Below are 16,175 nucleotides of genomic sequence, written 5' to 3' on the forward strand. Positions count from 1 at the left end.
AGTATTTTCATTTTCATTTTAGCTCAATATAAATTTTATTTCAAAAACTCTTCTTTGATGCCTTAGTTATTTAGAGGCGTGTTGTGTAATTTCCAATATTTGGGGATTTTCCAGCTATCTTTCTGTTATTTATTTCTAGTTTAATTTCATTGTGGTCTGAGAGCATACTTTGTGTGACACATATTCTTTTAAATGTGTTAAGATGTGTTGTACAGCCTAGAATGTAGCCTATTCTGGTTAACATTTTGTTTGAGCTTCCTGAGCTTCTATGTGAGGTTAGTGTTTTATGTGTTGTCTCTTGTGATTGGATGAAATACAAAACTGTCTTTCAGATCCAGATGATAATGGCGCTATTCAATTCAACTATATCCTCACTGATTTCATGCCTGCTGGATCTGTCCATTACCAATAGAGGGGTGCTGAAACTGCAAGTGTAATAGTGCATTTATGTCTCTTTCTCCCTGCAGTTTTACCTGGTTTTGCCTCATGTACTTTGATGCTCGTTTGTGAGGTTCAGACACAGGATTGTCGTGTCTTCTTGGTGAGTTGACCCTTTATCATTATGTATCCCTGAAAATTTCCTTGTTCTGAAGTCTGCTTTGTCTGAAATTAAAATGGCCATTCCAACTTTCTTCTAATTAGTGTTAGCACTGTGTATCTTTCTCCATTTTTAATCTGGGTCTTTATAATTAAAGTGGGTTTCTTGTAAACAACATGTAATTGGGTCCTATATGTTACTCACTCTGTCAGTCTTTATCTTTTAATGGTGTATTTAGACAATTCACATTTAAAGTGATTATTGATAGTGGTGGATTAATATGTACCATATACTTTTTTCTATTTGTTGCCCTTCTGCTTTGTTTTCTTTTTTTGTCTTCCCTCCTTTTTTCTGGCTTTAATCAGGGATTTATATGATTCTATTTTCTCTCCTCTCTTAGCATATTAATTATACTTTTTAAAAGATTTTAAGGGTTTCCCTAGAATATGCAGTAAACATTTATAACTATTCTAAATCCGCTTTCATATAACACTATACCTCTTCACAGGTAGTGCAGGTTCTTTATAATAAATTATTCCCAGTTCCTCCCTCTTATCCCTTATAACATTGCTGTCATTCATTTCACTTACCCATAAGCTATAATCACCCAACTTATTGTTGCTATTATTATTTTGAAGTGAACTATTAGATGAATTAAGAACAAAAATAAGGTCTTATTTTTACTTTCATTTATTCCTTTTCTCACGTTCTTCCTTTCTTCATGTAGATCCAAGTCTCTAACTATATCATTTTTCTTCTCTATGAAGAACTTCTTTTAACATTTCTTCCAAGGCAGGTCTACTCATGAAAAATTTCCTGTTTTTGTTGTCTGAGAAAGTCTATTTCCTCTCCACTTTCAAAGGATAATTACACTGGATACAGAATTCTACATTGGTGGATTTTTCTTTCAGCACTATAAATACTTCATTCCACTCTTCTTGTTTGCATGGTTTCTGAAGAGAGAAGTCTGATGTAATTCTATTCTTGCCTTGCCATAGGTAAGGTATATTTTTTCTTCCAGCTTCTTTCAATATTTTTTTTTGTCTGATATTCTACAACTTGAATATGATACACCCACATGTAGATATTTTTGTACTTATCCTGTTTGGTGTTTTCTGAGCTTCTTGAGTCTCTGGTTTGGTATCTGCCATCAATTCTGGAAAATTCTCAGCCACTATTACTTCAAATAATTCTTCTCCCTCCTCTCTTTACTGTCTGGTATTCCCATTACTTATATTTTACACTTTTTTGTAATTTTTTCATAGTTCTCGAATATTGTTCCTTTTTCAAAAAAAATCTTTTTTCTCTTTACACTTAAATTTGAGATGTTTCTATTGACATATCTTCAAGCTCATAGGTTATTTCTCAGCTGTGAAAAGCATTCTTCATTTTGTATTGTTTTTGTTTTCCAGCAGCTTCTTCTGATTCTTAGAGTCTTCATCTCTCTGCTTATATTACACATCTGTTCTTGCAAGTTGTAAACTTTTTCGAGTAGCGATCTTATCATGTTAATTATTTTAAGTACTTTAAATTCCCAGTCTGATCATTCCAAAACCTCTACCATATCAGAGTCTGGTTCTGATGCTTGTTTTATCTCTTCAGACTGTGTTTTTTTCTTGCCTTTTAGCAAGCATTCTAATTATTTACCAGCCACACATGATGTATCAGATAATAGGAACTGAGGTAAGCAGGTCTTTAGTGTGAGGTTTTATGTAAACATGGCCAAGAGTCGGGCTGTGTTTACTGTTTGCTGCGTCAGAGGTTCCACTTTCCTTTAACATCCTTTGTTCTGTCTGCTGTCTGCCCTTGTGTTTACTTAGAAACTCCTTTCTGAATGGTGTCTGTGTCCTGAAGCTCTCTCAGTTGTAATCCACTGTTATTGTACTGGAGAACTTTTAATAGATCGTAAGGTATTGGGAAGGAGAGGCGTTCTATAATCTTATGATTGAATCTCCCTTTTTATCCGGCAGGAATCCCCAGGCTATTACCTTCAGAATAGTTGTTCAGCTTTTTTCTTGTTGTGATGACAGGCATGACAAACTTCCAGCACCTTCAAATGTCCAAGTGGGAAGCAGCAGTTCTTTTTTTCCCTCATGTGAGAGAGGGTAGAAGAGGCACAAGTTATCTAATTGTTCTCCCTGGAGGTCAGATGGAGCTCTGATATTGAAGTTTCCCTTGAGGGCTAGCCTTTGTTTCAGGAAAAGGAAGCTTTGGGTATACTTTAAAATGATTGCTTTCTCCCTCCCCTTGCCAGAGGCAAGAGAGAATTTTTCTCTGATCTTCACAGGACAACCTTGTGGGGCTCCTGAAGGTAAAACTGGAAAGTGTGGGTGCTCCCCTAAGGCTGAGTCCTTGCTCCCCCAGAGTTTTCCATTCTCAATTAAGTCCACCCTCAGTCTCCAGCTATTCACAGATCACAGATTAAGTGTCTCCACCCATGACTGGCTCTTGTTCCTAGTCAGCTGGGATTGTCTTGAATTCATTCACCTATTTCTTCAGTTTTCAGGGAGGTGATTTGTCCTGGATTCTCTGGTAGATGTAAGAAGAATTGTTGATTTTCAGTTGGTTCAGCTTATCTCTTGTTGTGATGGCAGCAGTGACAGTTTCCAAGATCTTCATGCATCAGAGTGGAAACCTGAAGTCCTAATAATAATATTTTATATCCATTATATCTTTTGATGACATGAAAGGGTGCCAATGAAAGATTAGTCGATCTAAGAAAGAAATGGAAAATTTTATTCAAGCCAGTCTTGAGGATTATAACTGAGGAAGAGCATCTCAGAAAGCTCTAAGAACTATTGTGCCCATTAGAAGTCAAGGCACAGTTCTCTAAGTGTTTTCAGACAGAGGGCTGTACATCAAGTGACAAATTACTGGCAGTTTAGATGATCCAGATCTAATCGGCATCGTGGTGGGACATGTGATCCCCTACAAGGTCAGGAAGGAATGTTGTCTTTTAAGGAGCTGTCTTGTTAATGCTGGGAGAATGTTGCTCGTTGTGGTTGAGCAGGTATTCCTACAAATGGGGGAGGTCTGGCCGGTGCATAATGCGGATACACAATGCATAGTGCCGGCAGAGAGGGGGCCAAAGGTCAGAGAAGGCTTTTTTATGTTTAAATTTTTCTTGTCTTGCCATTAAATACAAATTTTTATTTCACAAGGTTGCGGAGCACAGGCTCCGGACGCGCAGGCTCAGCGGCCATGGCTCACGGGCCCAGCCGCTCTGCGGCATGTGGGATCTTCCCGGACCAGGGCACGAACCCGTGTCCCCTGCATCGGCAAGTGGACTCTCAACCACTGCGCCACCAGGGAAGCCCCACAGATCTTATTACTGGCATTTAACCTACAAGAAAACGGAGGCTGAAGGAGATTAAATAACTTTCCCAAAGACAAAGGGCCAGTAGATGAAGCATAACCCACATCTTCTAGACCTGCCAACACAGACATGTATGTTCAATCATTCATGCACCTGAAGCAGTGTGAAAGGAAAACTTCCACGTGAGAGAGGAGCGTCCACATTTCAGTTGGCTCTGTGGCCCGATATAAAAAGCCCTGCCCTGGGATATTCCATAATAAATGTCCTCCAGCCTGACTCAGACCCCAGCTCCCGTTTAGATTTTAGGGAATTCACAACAGTGGGAGTCTCAGCTTCTCAGTATGAATCTGGAGCAAGAACTAACCACGTGACCATTCACCGAGGTCTCTTGCAATCACAAAATGAAGCAGTGCTAGGCTGCATTTAGGCTCCATATTTTTGGAAGAGAGAGTTTGTCTATGCGTGTGTCTGTGGGTCTGTGGGTCTGGATATGTGAAAGAGGAAGTTATTTCATTACAATTTTTCTGAACTGCTAAATTAAGCCTCTCCCTTAAGTGAAAAGCCTTAGCTTCTTTGATTCTTTAAATGACATGACACGTTACCTTCCCACCTGCTTAAATACACTATAGCTTATGAATGTGAATAATATTTAAAGCAGGACTTCCTTCCAGGATTTCCTCTGCCTTCGGATTTTCCTTATGTTTTCTCGTGGTAACTCCACAACCATTACCAACCACTGCAATGTCTCCGTGTGCAATGTCACTTCCTCAGAGAGGCCTTCCTTGACCTCTTAGACAGGACAGAACCCAGCACTTCCTCTTTCTGAACCTACATGTTCATATCTGTGTCCCTCGCTATTCTGGAATCTTCATGAGGGTGGACTCTGCATACGTCACAGCTGCACCCCCAGGGCTGACAGTCTAGGATGGACCTTTCTGCAGGATAGAGATGTTCTATCATCTGCAAGTGATTGCTGAGCACTTGAAAAGTACAAGTGAACTACTGAATTTTTAATCCCAATTTAAATTTAAATAGCTATAAGCTGCTAGTGGCCACATATCAGATGGTGCTAGTGGCCACATATCAGACCACTAGAGGAGGACTAGAGCAATGTTTCTCAAAATCTAAATCAAGCTGTCAGGAATCTGCTTCTTGATCCATGCTCCAGGTAATTCTTACCAGCAGTAAAATGTCACAACTGCTGGTCTAGAATAGGCTTCTCAATCCTGGCTTCACATTAGACCCACCTGGAGGAGGTTTTAAAAGAGAACAGTGTCCCAGCCACACCCCTAGAGATTCAATTTCAGTTGGTCTGTTGTGGGGTTCAGGTATTAGTATTTTAAAAACGAAACAAGACAGAAACTCTCCCCTGGAGGCCGTTACAGGCAGTCAGGCTTGAGCATCTAGAAGATCTGTTCTCACTTGACCCTCAGAATAGACCAAATAAATACACAGATAAACGGTCTGGGGGCGTTTATAAAGGATCAGTGATTACAAGTGAAATCTTGTGATGTCCGAAGAGATAATTAGTGACATTAGTGGTTCAGATGAATTTCTTGACGTTCCATGAAAAAAAAAATTCAGCTTTAGATAATCTCTAACGACTGTGTGAAATTCCTTGTCCTTTTATCCATAAACGGTACAAATCATACCAAGCTCTGGGACATCTGGAGAGGGTGACACGCTCAGAGTTCCCTAAGCAATCATCTCTTAAAATACACAAAGGCCTCTCTAGTTTGCTGGTTGATTGACAGAGGGCCTGGTGACTTCACATGGAGTCACATGACCGTGCCCTGCCCAGCAGCTGGAAGAAGGTGTTTTCCAACCTGCCGCTCCGGGCAGGTCCCGGGTCTCCTTTGCTAAGTCCTCCCCGTTCCTCCCCCCTCCAGGTGCGTCGGTCACCGTCTCGGCGGTAAGGAACGGCGCCCGGACTAGCGCGGGAACGTGGGTGCCGGAGTCCCGCCCTCCCCTCCTGCAGGTGCACAGGTAAGGGTCCCACAGTAAGTCCAGACTGGCCGGGTGCCGGGCGCAGAGGGAATCAGGCGGGTGCAGGCTGGGCACCGGCGCGGGAGGCGGCCGCGCGGGTGCAGAGCCCAGGGAATTTCAGCCCCGGCCCTGGGCGCGGCGAGGACCGCAACTCAAGGAAACCCGAGCAGCTTTGCAGGGGGAGTGTCTGATGATTTTTCAAAACATGCTCCTGATTGAAAAAAAAATCAAGGCTCAGAATAAGTAGATTCAAGCACTGCTAATTTTAGCCAAGACACTGGAGGAGCTTGCCAGGGGATTTGAGGAAATTAACATGAAACTAAAACCGAATCTTAGGCGAAGAGGAGCAAACAATATTGATCAGCACGTACTAAACGCTAACAAAAAGGTCTCCGTAGAGAGAGGTTTACAGGAAAAGGTTTAAATTACTACGAGAGATTTAAGGGAGAAGCACTATTCAATGAAACAAAAGTACTAGAACAAAAATAAATGAATATAGTTTAACAATATATCAGCATATACTTACACATGTGAAAACTACTTTAGTCTAAAGTATATTAAGTTAATTTAAATTTTATTCAAAAGTAATTTGAGCCTTGTTAACTCAACAGGTTTGCATTTTAAAAAAACTGGGTCTAGTGTGTGCTAGAGTGATATTTTTTTCCTTTCCACAGAACTTCATTGATTTAGAATGAGGTAGATTCTTCCTTAAAGATAGTAAACATTGCCAACCCACAATGAAATCAGATCACATACTTCCTGAAATGTACCAGAGGGGCATGCAATAAACTTCATTTATCTGCAGGTAATAACTAAGTAACACTGGCTGATGTTCACTCAGCAGTCAAAATGCAGTGTATGCACCGTGATTAGCACACCAGATTATTCTTTCAAGGAAATCTGAGAGGTCTAGGGTTGTCAGTATTCTTCAGTGGAGACATCGTTTTGCTCATGTTGCAATTTTTTTAAGCGTAGACATTCTCTTCGCAATGTGCTTATAGAGGGGTTTTTTCCTTAGCTGATTTTAGTTCAAATGGAAACAAAATAAGTTTCTTAGCTGGACTTAATCACATGTCCTTAGTCCTGTGATATCCTTCCTGGATACCTCCTGCTCCTCTGACCTATTGCAGCTCTGGTATTTTAGCAACAATCCACTAGCTTGACCCTTGAGCCAAACCCACGTAAGCTATTGAGGGAAGCCACAGGGCTGAAACTTTCTTTGCATCTAATAGTAAGCCTATTATTATTTTTACTGAAGTAGTGTTACTGTGTCAGTGTTTAAATGTCTTAGCATCTCTTCCTCAACTATGGTCTTAACAGCATTTTGTTTTATTTTAAGAAAACACACAAAATTTTAAATAGATATCTTTTTTGCTAAAATTTATTCATCAATTTGAAGTTATTCCTGTTTGGGGTTAAACTATGTTTAATAATACCAAAGAAGATATATTGTAGGTAGTTGTATATTTGACAATTCTCTGCAAAGAACCCATAAGGAACAATACGTGAAAAAAAAATGAAACACCTTAAATGTAAATATTTATCATTGTAAAATAAAATAATAAGGAAAGGTAATTTCAGGTGTACTTTGTTCAATACACATCCACAAGAGGTTATCACTATAATATTAAATTTGGGGAAAAAACCCACTAGATTATTTTAAATTCCATTCCAGAAGATTTATGTAGAGAAGTGAATGTATCAAAAGATCAATGTGCAAACTGATTTCACAATGGTATTGTGGCATGACTCTGGTTACCTCCTGGGTTAAAAATGACTGTGTTATCTTTTTCTCATGTAGCTTGTACAACTAAAAAAGTGAATTATGCTCAACACGCTTTTCCAAATGTTATCTTATGAAAAATGTCTGGTTCTTAGCTATCTGGGTTTTGGCCCTTTAGGAAGCTAGCACTTTTTAATAAGCTCAGCAGTGTTGTCCAGTAGAATTTTCTGCAATGATAGGCGTGTTCTACGTATAACCTGCTCTGTCCAGCATGGTAGCTGCCGATTGTATGCAGCCGTTGAGCACTTGAAATGTAGTTAACTTAGCGAAGGAGCTGAGTTTTCTTCTTTTACTAAATTTTAATGAAAAGTTAGTTACCCGTATGTGACCAGTGGCTCCCGGATTGCACAAGCATCTGACTAGCTGTTCCCCTTTGTTCTGCTGGCTGGTTGATAGTATTGCGCAAGACACAACTGCTGATCTAGTGCTGTCGGGGAGTCCTGAAGGTATTTTTCAACAGCCTTCATCTGGAAGGGATTTAAGAGATATGTTTTTTTCATTTCATTTTTAATGCCATTTGTTGCTTTGTTTTCATATTACGAGCAATACACGTTCACTGCAGACTACCAGAAACACATAAAAGCGTAACGTAAAAATTTGCTATCTCCCATAATCCCCACCCTCCAGAGATAACTATTTTAGCATTTTGACACATTTCCTCCCAGTGTCTACCTATTTTTTTTTTCAATTGAGGTATACTTGACCTACATCACTCTGTTATTTCCAGGTGCACAATACAGTGGCTCGATATTTCTATGCATTACAAAAGGATCCCTACAATAAGTCCAGCTGCCATCTGTCACCACACAAAGTTATTACAATATAATTAACAACTTTCCCCTCACTGCACATTTCATCCTTATCCCTGGGACTCATTTATTTTGTAACTGGAAGTTTGTCCCTCTTAACTCTCTCACCTATTTCACTCACCCCCCGACCCTGTTCCCCTCTGGTGACCACCTAGTTGTTCTCTGTATCTAGGACTCTGTTCTTTGTTATGTTTGTTCCTTTGTTTTGTTTTTCAGAGTCCACATATTAGTGAAATCATATGGTATTTATTTTTCTCCATATGATTGATGTCACTTAGCCTAATAGCTTCTAGGTCCATCCATGTTTTCACAAGTGGCAAGATTTCCTTATTTTTATGGCTGAGTAATATTCCATGTTGTGTGTGTGTGTGCATGCATGTGTGTGTGTGTGTGCGTGTGTGTGTATATATATATGTGTGTGTGTGTGTGTGTGTGTGTGTGTATCACATCTTCTTTACCCATTCATCTGTTGCTGGGCACTTAGGATGCTTCCATATCTTGACTGTTGTAAACAATGCTGTAATGAATAGAGGTGTGCATATATCATTTTGAATCAGTGTTTTAGTTTTTCTTCAGAATGATACCAAGAAGTGGATTTTCTGGATGGTATGGCAGTTCTACTTTTAGTTTTTTTGAGGAACCTCCATACTGTTCTCCATAGTGGCTGCACCAATTTACATTCGCACCAACTGTGTAGAAGGCTTCCCTTTCTCCATACCCTCTCCAGCATTTGTGATTTATAGACTTTTTGATGATGGCTGTTCTGACAGGTGTGCGGTGATATATCATTGTGGTCTGATTTGCATTTCTCTGATGATTAGTGCTGTTGAGAATCTTTTCATGTATCTGTTGGCCAAGGGTGTGTCTTCTTTGGAAAAATGTCTATTCATATCCTCTGCCCATGTTTTAATTAGGTTATTTGTTTTTTGATATTGAGTTTTATGAGTCCTTTGTATATTTTGGATATTAACCTATTATGAGGTATATCATTTGCAAATATCTTCTCTGATTTAGTAGGCAGCCTTTTCATTTGATTGGTAGTTCCCATGCCGTGCAAAAACTTTTTAGTTAGAGTAGTCCCATTTGTTTCTGTTTTTTAAAGATTTGTTTATTTATTTATTTTTGGCTGCGTTGGGTCTTCGTTGCTGTGCGCGGGCTTTCTCTTGTTGCGGCAAACAGGGGCTACTCTTCGTTGTGGTGTGCAGGCTTCTAATTGCGGTGGTTTCTCTTGTTATGGAGCACGGGCTCTAGGTGTGCGGGCTTCAGTAGTTGTGGCACACAGGCTCAACAGTTGTGGCTTGCGGACTCTAGAGCAGAGGCTCAGTAGTTGTGGCGCACAGGCTTAGTTGCTCCGCGGCATGTGGGATCTTCCCAGACCAGGGCTCAAACCCGTGTCCCCTGCGTTAGCAGGTGGATTCTTAACCACTGCGCCACCAGGGAAGTCCCCCATTTGTTTTTTTATTTTTGCTTTTGTTTCCCTTGCCTGGAGAGATAGATTCAAAAAACTATTGCTAAGGCCAGTGTCAAACAGTGAACTGCCTATGTTTTCTTCTAGGAATTTTATGGTTTCAGGCCTCACATTTAAGTCCTTAATCCATTTTGAGTTTATTTTTGTACATGGTATGAGAAAGCAGTCCAGTTTGACTCTTTTTCATGTAGCTGTCCAGTTTACCCAAAACCGTTTATCAAAGAGGCTTTATTTTCCCCATTGTATATTCTTGCTTCCTTTGTCATAGATTAATTGACCACATGTGTGTAGATTTATTTCCGGGCTCTCTATTCTTTTCCATTGATCTATGTTTCTGTTTTGGTGCCAGTACCATATTGTTTTGATTACTGTAGCTTAGGAGTATGAAATCAGGGAGCATGATAACGCAAGCTTTTTTCTTTTTTCTCAAGAAAGAAAAAAGCTTGTGTCATCTTTGACTTCTTTCATCAGTATCTTATAGTTTACTGAATATGGGTATTTTTGCCTCCTTAAGTAGGTTTATTCCTAGGTATTTTATTCTTTTTACACGATAGTAAATGGGATTGTTTACTTAATTTTTCTTTGTGTTCTTTTGTTGTTAGTGTATAGCAATGCAAGAGATTTCTGTATATTAATTTTATATCCTGCAACTTTACCAAATTCATTGATTAGCTCTAGTAGTTTTCTGGTGGCATCTTTAGGATTTTCTATGTATAGTATCATGTCATCTGCAAACAGTGGCAGTTTTACTTCTTCCTTTGCGATTTGGATTCCTTTTCTTTCTTTATCTTCTCTGATTGCCGTGGCTAGGACTTCCAAAACTATGTTGAATTATAGTGGTGAGAGTGGGCACCCTTGTCTTGTTCCTGATCTTAGAGGAAATGCTTTCAGTTTTTCACCATTGAGAATGATATTGGCTGTGGGTTTGTCATATATGGCCTTTAGTATGTTGAGGTAGGTTCCCTCTATGCCCACTTTCTGGAGAGTTTTTATCATAATTGGGTGTTGAATTCTGTCAAAAGTTTTTTCTGCATCTTTTGAGATGATCATATGGTTTTTATTCTTCAATTTGTTAGTATGGTGTATCAGCTATTATTTTTTTAAATATGTTTTTCGCCCCTTTTCTCTCCCTTCTCATTCCTACACCCCTTAATGTGAATGTTAGTGTGTTTGATGTTGTCCCAGGGGTCTCTTAAGCTATCCTTCTTTGTTTTATTTCTGTTTTCTGTTTAGCTTGGGTGATTTCCACTGTTTTGTCTTCCAGTTCGATGATCCCTTCCTCTATATCATCTAATCTACTGTTATTTTTTTCTAGTGTATTTTTTATTTCAGTTATTGTGTTCTTCACCTCTCTTTGGTTCTCCTTTGTATTTTCTAACTCATTGTTAAAATTCTCACTGTTTCATCCATTCTTTCCTCAAGTTTGTTGAGCATCTCTCTGATCATTACCTAAACTCTGTATTGGGTAAATTGCTTACCTTCACTTCACTTAGCATTTCTTGTGGAGTTTTATCTTGTTTTTTCATTTTGAAAATATTCCTTTGTCACCTCATTTTTCTGGTTCTTTGTTTTTGTTCTTCTCTGTATTAGATAGGCTGGTTATATTTTCTGATCTTGGAAAAGTGGTCTTAAGTAGTAGACATCCTATTCATCCCAGCAGCACACTCCCCGCTGGTCACCAGAGATGTATTCTCTAGGGGTGCTTCTCATATGGGCTGCATGAGTCCTTTTGTTGTGTTAGGGCCAACTACTGTGGGTGCACTGGAAGGTGTGGCTGGCCCTCAGCCCAGTTGATTGCCAGGCCCTGCCTAGTGCAGAGGCTGCTGGCCACTGGTGGAAGGGGCCAAGTCCCAGGATGGCTGGCTATGGGGACCATGTTGTCCCAAGGCTGGTGCCCACTCACTGGTTGGTGAGGCCAGCTCCTAATGCAGCTGGCTGAAGTGCACCAGGGGGTCATGTGTCTAGTGCCAGCCCAAGTATGGAAGCAGAGACTCCGCTCTTAAAGAGAGAATGCAAAGTCTCACATGCTGTACTAGTGGTCTAACACTAGCTCCATGACCCCTAATGCAGAATCAAGTCCTGGGGTGGCTAGCTGCAAGCCAGGGGGTCCTGGAGCTAGTCTTGTCCTGCTGATAGGCAGGACCAGGTTCTGCAGATACTGGGGACTGGGGAGGGGGGCCACCTATGGCTTCTGCTGGCTTGCTAGTGGGTTGGACTAGTCTCTGCACTGCTGGCTGCTTGGCCTCGGACATCACAGGACTGGTGACAACTGGCCTTTGGGTGAGGCCAGATTCCAGTGCTGATAGGCTAGTGGGAGGACTTCAAAATGGTGCTTGCTAGCACCAGTGCCCTAGTGGCAGCATGAGCTCCTGAAAATGGCTGTTGCCAACATCTGTGACCCCAGGGTGAGAACTGCTTGCCTCCTGCCTCTCCAGGCGACTCTCCAAGATCAGCAAGAGGTCTGACCCAGGCTCCTTTCATATTACTGCCTCTGCCCTGGGTCTTGGAGTGTGTGAGCTTTTGCATGCACCCTCTAAGAGCAGAGGCTCTGTTTCCTACAGACCTCTGGTTTTCCCAAATGCAAGTCTCACTGACCTTCAAAGCTAGAAGTTCTGGGGACTCATCTTCTCTGTGCAGGATCCCCGGTCTGGGGAGCCCAATGTGGGGCTTAGACCCCTCGCTCCTTGGGGAAATCTCTGCAATTGTGATTATCCTACTGTTTGTGGTCACCTACCCACGGGTGTCGGTCTCGACTCTACTGTGTCTTCACCCCTCCTCCCATCACCTTGTGGTTCCTTCTTTATATCTTTAGTTGCAGATGATCTTTTCTGCTAGCCTTCAGGTCATTTTCATTGATAGTTTCTTTGTAAATAGTTGTGATTTTGGAAGGAGGTAGGCTCAGGGTCTTCCTTCTCCACCATCTTGGTCACCTTCAAGAGATTGTTAAAGAGATCTTTAGGAGATTCTTCTATCTGTTCAGTTTTTTAAAAAGTCACAAATATAATTTCATGAACTATTTAAACTAATACACACCTAGGTGGTGCTACTGTTGAAGAAAAGTGCCTTTACCTCTAGGGGATCCTGAGTATATAGCAACAATACAACTTAAATGTGCCCTTAAGCTCGTGTTAAATAGTAGAACAGCTTGTGCTCAGAAGGCACTGATAGGTCTCAAAGTCTTCACCCGTGCTTTGTCATTGACTTGTCACAACAACCAATTGAACTGAACAGGATCCTGGTCCACAAATCTTCATGATACAATCTACCCACACAGAAGAATTTCTTTACAATATCATACAAATTGTATCCAGGTTTTGGAAGAAGTTAGGTTTTCAAGCTCTGAAGACAAATTTTGCTTGTTTTATTGTTTGTTTTGTAGGTCAGTGATCAAAAAATATTTGTTGCCAACATAACTGAAAAAATGAATGAATGAACATGGGGTGTGAATGTAATACATAATTTCATAATGTCTTAACTTTTTATCTGGAAGGACTCTTTCCGTACTTTTGACAAACTCAATAAGTATCATGTATTGATGACAGTTTGCTCACAGATTCACAACTTTTTAATTGTTTCATTTTTATTCCTTTTATTTCAGAAGCTCTTGAAAAGTACATCAAGTTGAAAGTGAACCAGCTTGCTCTCGGGCAGGACCAGAGCCATGAGCAATAATGGAACAGACCTCACCACTGGTTTCATCTCCTCTATTGTAGCCATCCTTTTGTTTGGCTCAAACTTTGTACCACTTAAAAAATATGAGACTGGCGATGGTAGTTATGTTTCCTTCATTGTTAGTCTTAAATTAATTTTAAACGTGAAGTTCACTTTTTCTGTCTTTTTTAAATGATGGCTATAAAAATGAATTTTGCTGTACCTGAAGCCAAGTGAATAGAGCTTAAAAAAAATCATTTGGCAATGCCCATGCCATGTTATCTGACTGCTAGTCAGTATAGGATAACCTTAAGATTGTGTTTCATCATAAAGCTAGGATGGGGAAAGCCTTTTAGCCATATCTGTTATGTTTAGAAAAGAAGGAAGTTAGCTCTACTGATAACACTTGTTTTGCAAACACAAATTGCCACCACAATTGATATAATAGAAAACAATTTGCACCTAACACGAAATCTGTGTTTGCCTATGAGCAATGTTGACTCTGACAAACATTAGGTGAACACAGAAAACTGCACCCAGATGAACAAAGATGCATAGCAATGCACAAAATGTGCTCACACACACCCCTTCACACAACCACCAGGTCTGTTACACCACACCCTTACACATCTGGTGTTCAAACCCTCATTCACCACCTTCCCAATAATTCACAAGCTACAGCATTTCTGACATCCATTTGCATAAGCCAACTTCAGATCTTTTTTAAGGTAAAGTTCCATATTTATTGCAGCATTTGTGAATGTCTTAACCACTTAACCAGTGTAAAACTGCACTACCATCTTCTTAGGCTCCTATCTTTTCTTAATAAGTTGTTGATGGAGTTTCTGAGTGTTGTGTCCTTAGCCCCATTTTCCCCCTAAGCTCTGCAGGCTTTATCACATGATTTTACACAGTACGGTGATGTTTAGGAACACACATGTCACATTATGGTAGAACTGACTGTAATGTGAATTATAGGGAAGGAGAAGCAGTAGTTGTTTTTATCTACCTGCCTTTCCTGTTAAAGCCAGGAGGAGAAATTGGAGATGTTATGGTGAAAGCCTGGTGGGAGGCATTGTGTTTTCACTCCAATTTATGTCTTTTTTTTTTTTTCAACTTTATCTCAGCCTTTTTTCTTATGTCTTTATACCACTAAGACAATAGAGTTACAAATCCTTTCCCTCCAGAGCCTTTCTTCTTCTCCCCTTTGGAGTTAGAACAGGAATGAAAAGTGCTAAAAAAAAAAAATAACAAAAAACATACTAAGGGTTAGAGGACCTGACTTTTGGGTGTTCTACAAGAACTGTGTGATCCCAGACAAACCTTATCCACTCTTTTGTTCTCAGTTTCTCTTTTGTAAAATGAAGTTTCCTTTCATCTCTGTGTTCTTACTTTTTTGTCTTAGAGGTTAACAGCCTTTTTTTCTCTCCTCCACCGTGAGATTGAATAGAAATAGGGAAAATTTTCCAATAGAGTCAAAAGTGCTACACTGAGTTATAACTACCTTAGTATTTTTTCCAATGTCGATGTTTTCTGTATCCTTTTAATCCCTAAACCCTCCTTCTAAGCCTCAGAAAAGCACAGATACACCTCATATCACCATGTGACCTTCAAGTAACTGGCAGAGCATAGGAAGGGGAGTAGCCCTGACCTAGAAGGCTAATTCTCAGGTCTGGAATGTCTGACTCAGTGCAGACACTCAACTCCAAGTGCATGAGACCTACATATGGCCATAAAGGACTTTATGTTTATCCCAAAATGGCACATACGATCCCCAAAGTTTTAAATTACTATCATGCTATTGTGAAGTTCTTAATGCCTTGTCTTTGGTGAGGAATGGCACTAAGTATAGCATCTGAATAAAAGTATATAGTCTTGGTCTTGCCAACATTCTTTGGTAGAAAATTTTTGATCCCTGTTAAGCCGGAATGCACAGTGTAGAGCAAGCTTTGGAGTCCAGTTGAGTTTAAATTCCAGTTTTACAGACTGTTAGCTATTTGGACAAGTTGCTTCATCTCCGGTTCATTTTCTGTCTTTGAATTAGGGTTAATTATGATGCATAGTAGTTACAAGAAATATAATAAACATGTAAAGTGCCTGGCATAGAGGCATGCAATAAATTGTGACCATTACTATAATAATTCACTGATATTCCTAAGCGCACTAATTCCTTAGATCAGTTTGAACCAATGACACCAGTTTTTTTTTTTTTTCCAGGAATGTTTCTCCAGTGGGTACTTTGTGCTGCCATATGGTTGGTTGCCTTGGTGGTCAATCTGATATTACATTGCCCTAAGTTTTGGCCTTTTGCAATGGTTGGGGGCTGCATTTGGGCAACAGGTAATATTTGATATAATTTATTCTTTAATCACTTTATGCTATGATCCAAATAAATCTGGTTCCTAGTAGAAGGAAACTAAATGAACAATTTAGTTTCTTTCATTTATATGCTCCATAAATATTTTTGGTACGTTTCCTGACTCTTTCCTTTTAATGATTTCTTTCTTAGTTCCTGGTAGATAATTGTGATAGTAAAATTATTACTATATATTATATGTATAATTATATAAAATTATTATAGGAAAAATGTTTCACTTACTATCTGTTCAAGCATAACTCATGTA

General features: G+C 39.8%; 1 protein-coding gene across 1 annotated transcript in view; it reads left to right on the forward strand.

Annotated features, from left to right (window-relative positions):
* The first annotated feature begins 468 nt into the window (after positions 1 to 468).
* The window catches only part of TMEM144 (transmembrane protein 144), a 48,894-nt gene continuing 33,187 nt past the window's right edge, over positions 469 to 16,175 (forward strand). Inside the window, exons 1-4 of the mRNA XM_082653579.1 lie at positions 469 to 541; positions 5,744 to 5,840; positions 13,499 to 13,670; positions 15,769 to 15,891. Of these exons, the coding sequence (XP_082509705.1) occupies positions 13,562 to 13,670; positions 15,769 to 15,891 (232 nt within the window). The 5' untranslated portion in view covers positions 469 to 541; positions 5,744 to 5,840; positions 13,499 to 13,561. The remainder of the gene's footprint in view (positions 542 to 5,743; positions 5,841 to 13,498; positions 13,671 to 15,768; positions 15,892 to 16,175) is intronic.

This window comes from Grampus griseus, assembly GCF_964374135.1.
Source record: "Grampus griseus genome assembly, chromosome: 4".
In the NCBI taxonomy this organism is placed as follows: Eukaryota; Metazoa; Chordata; class Mammalia; order Artiodactyla; family Delphinidae; genus Grampus; species Grampus griseus.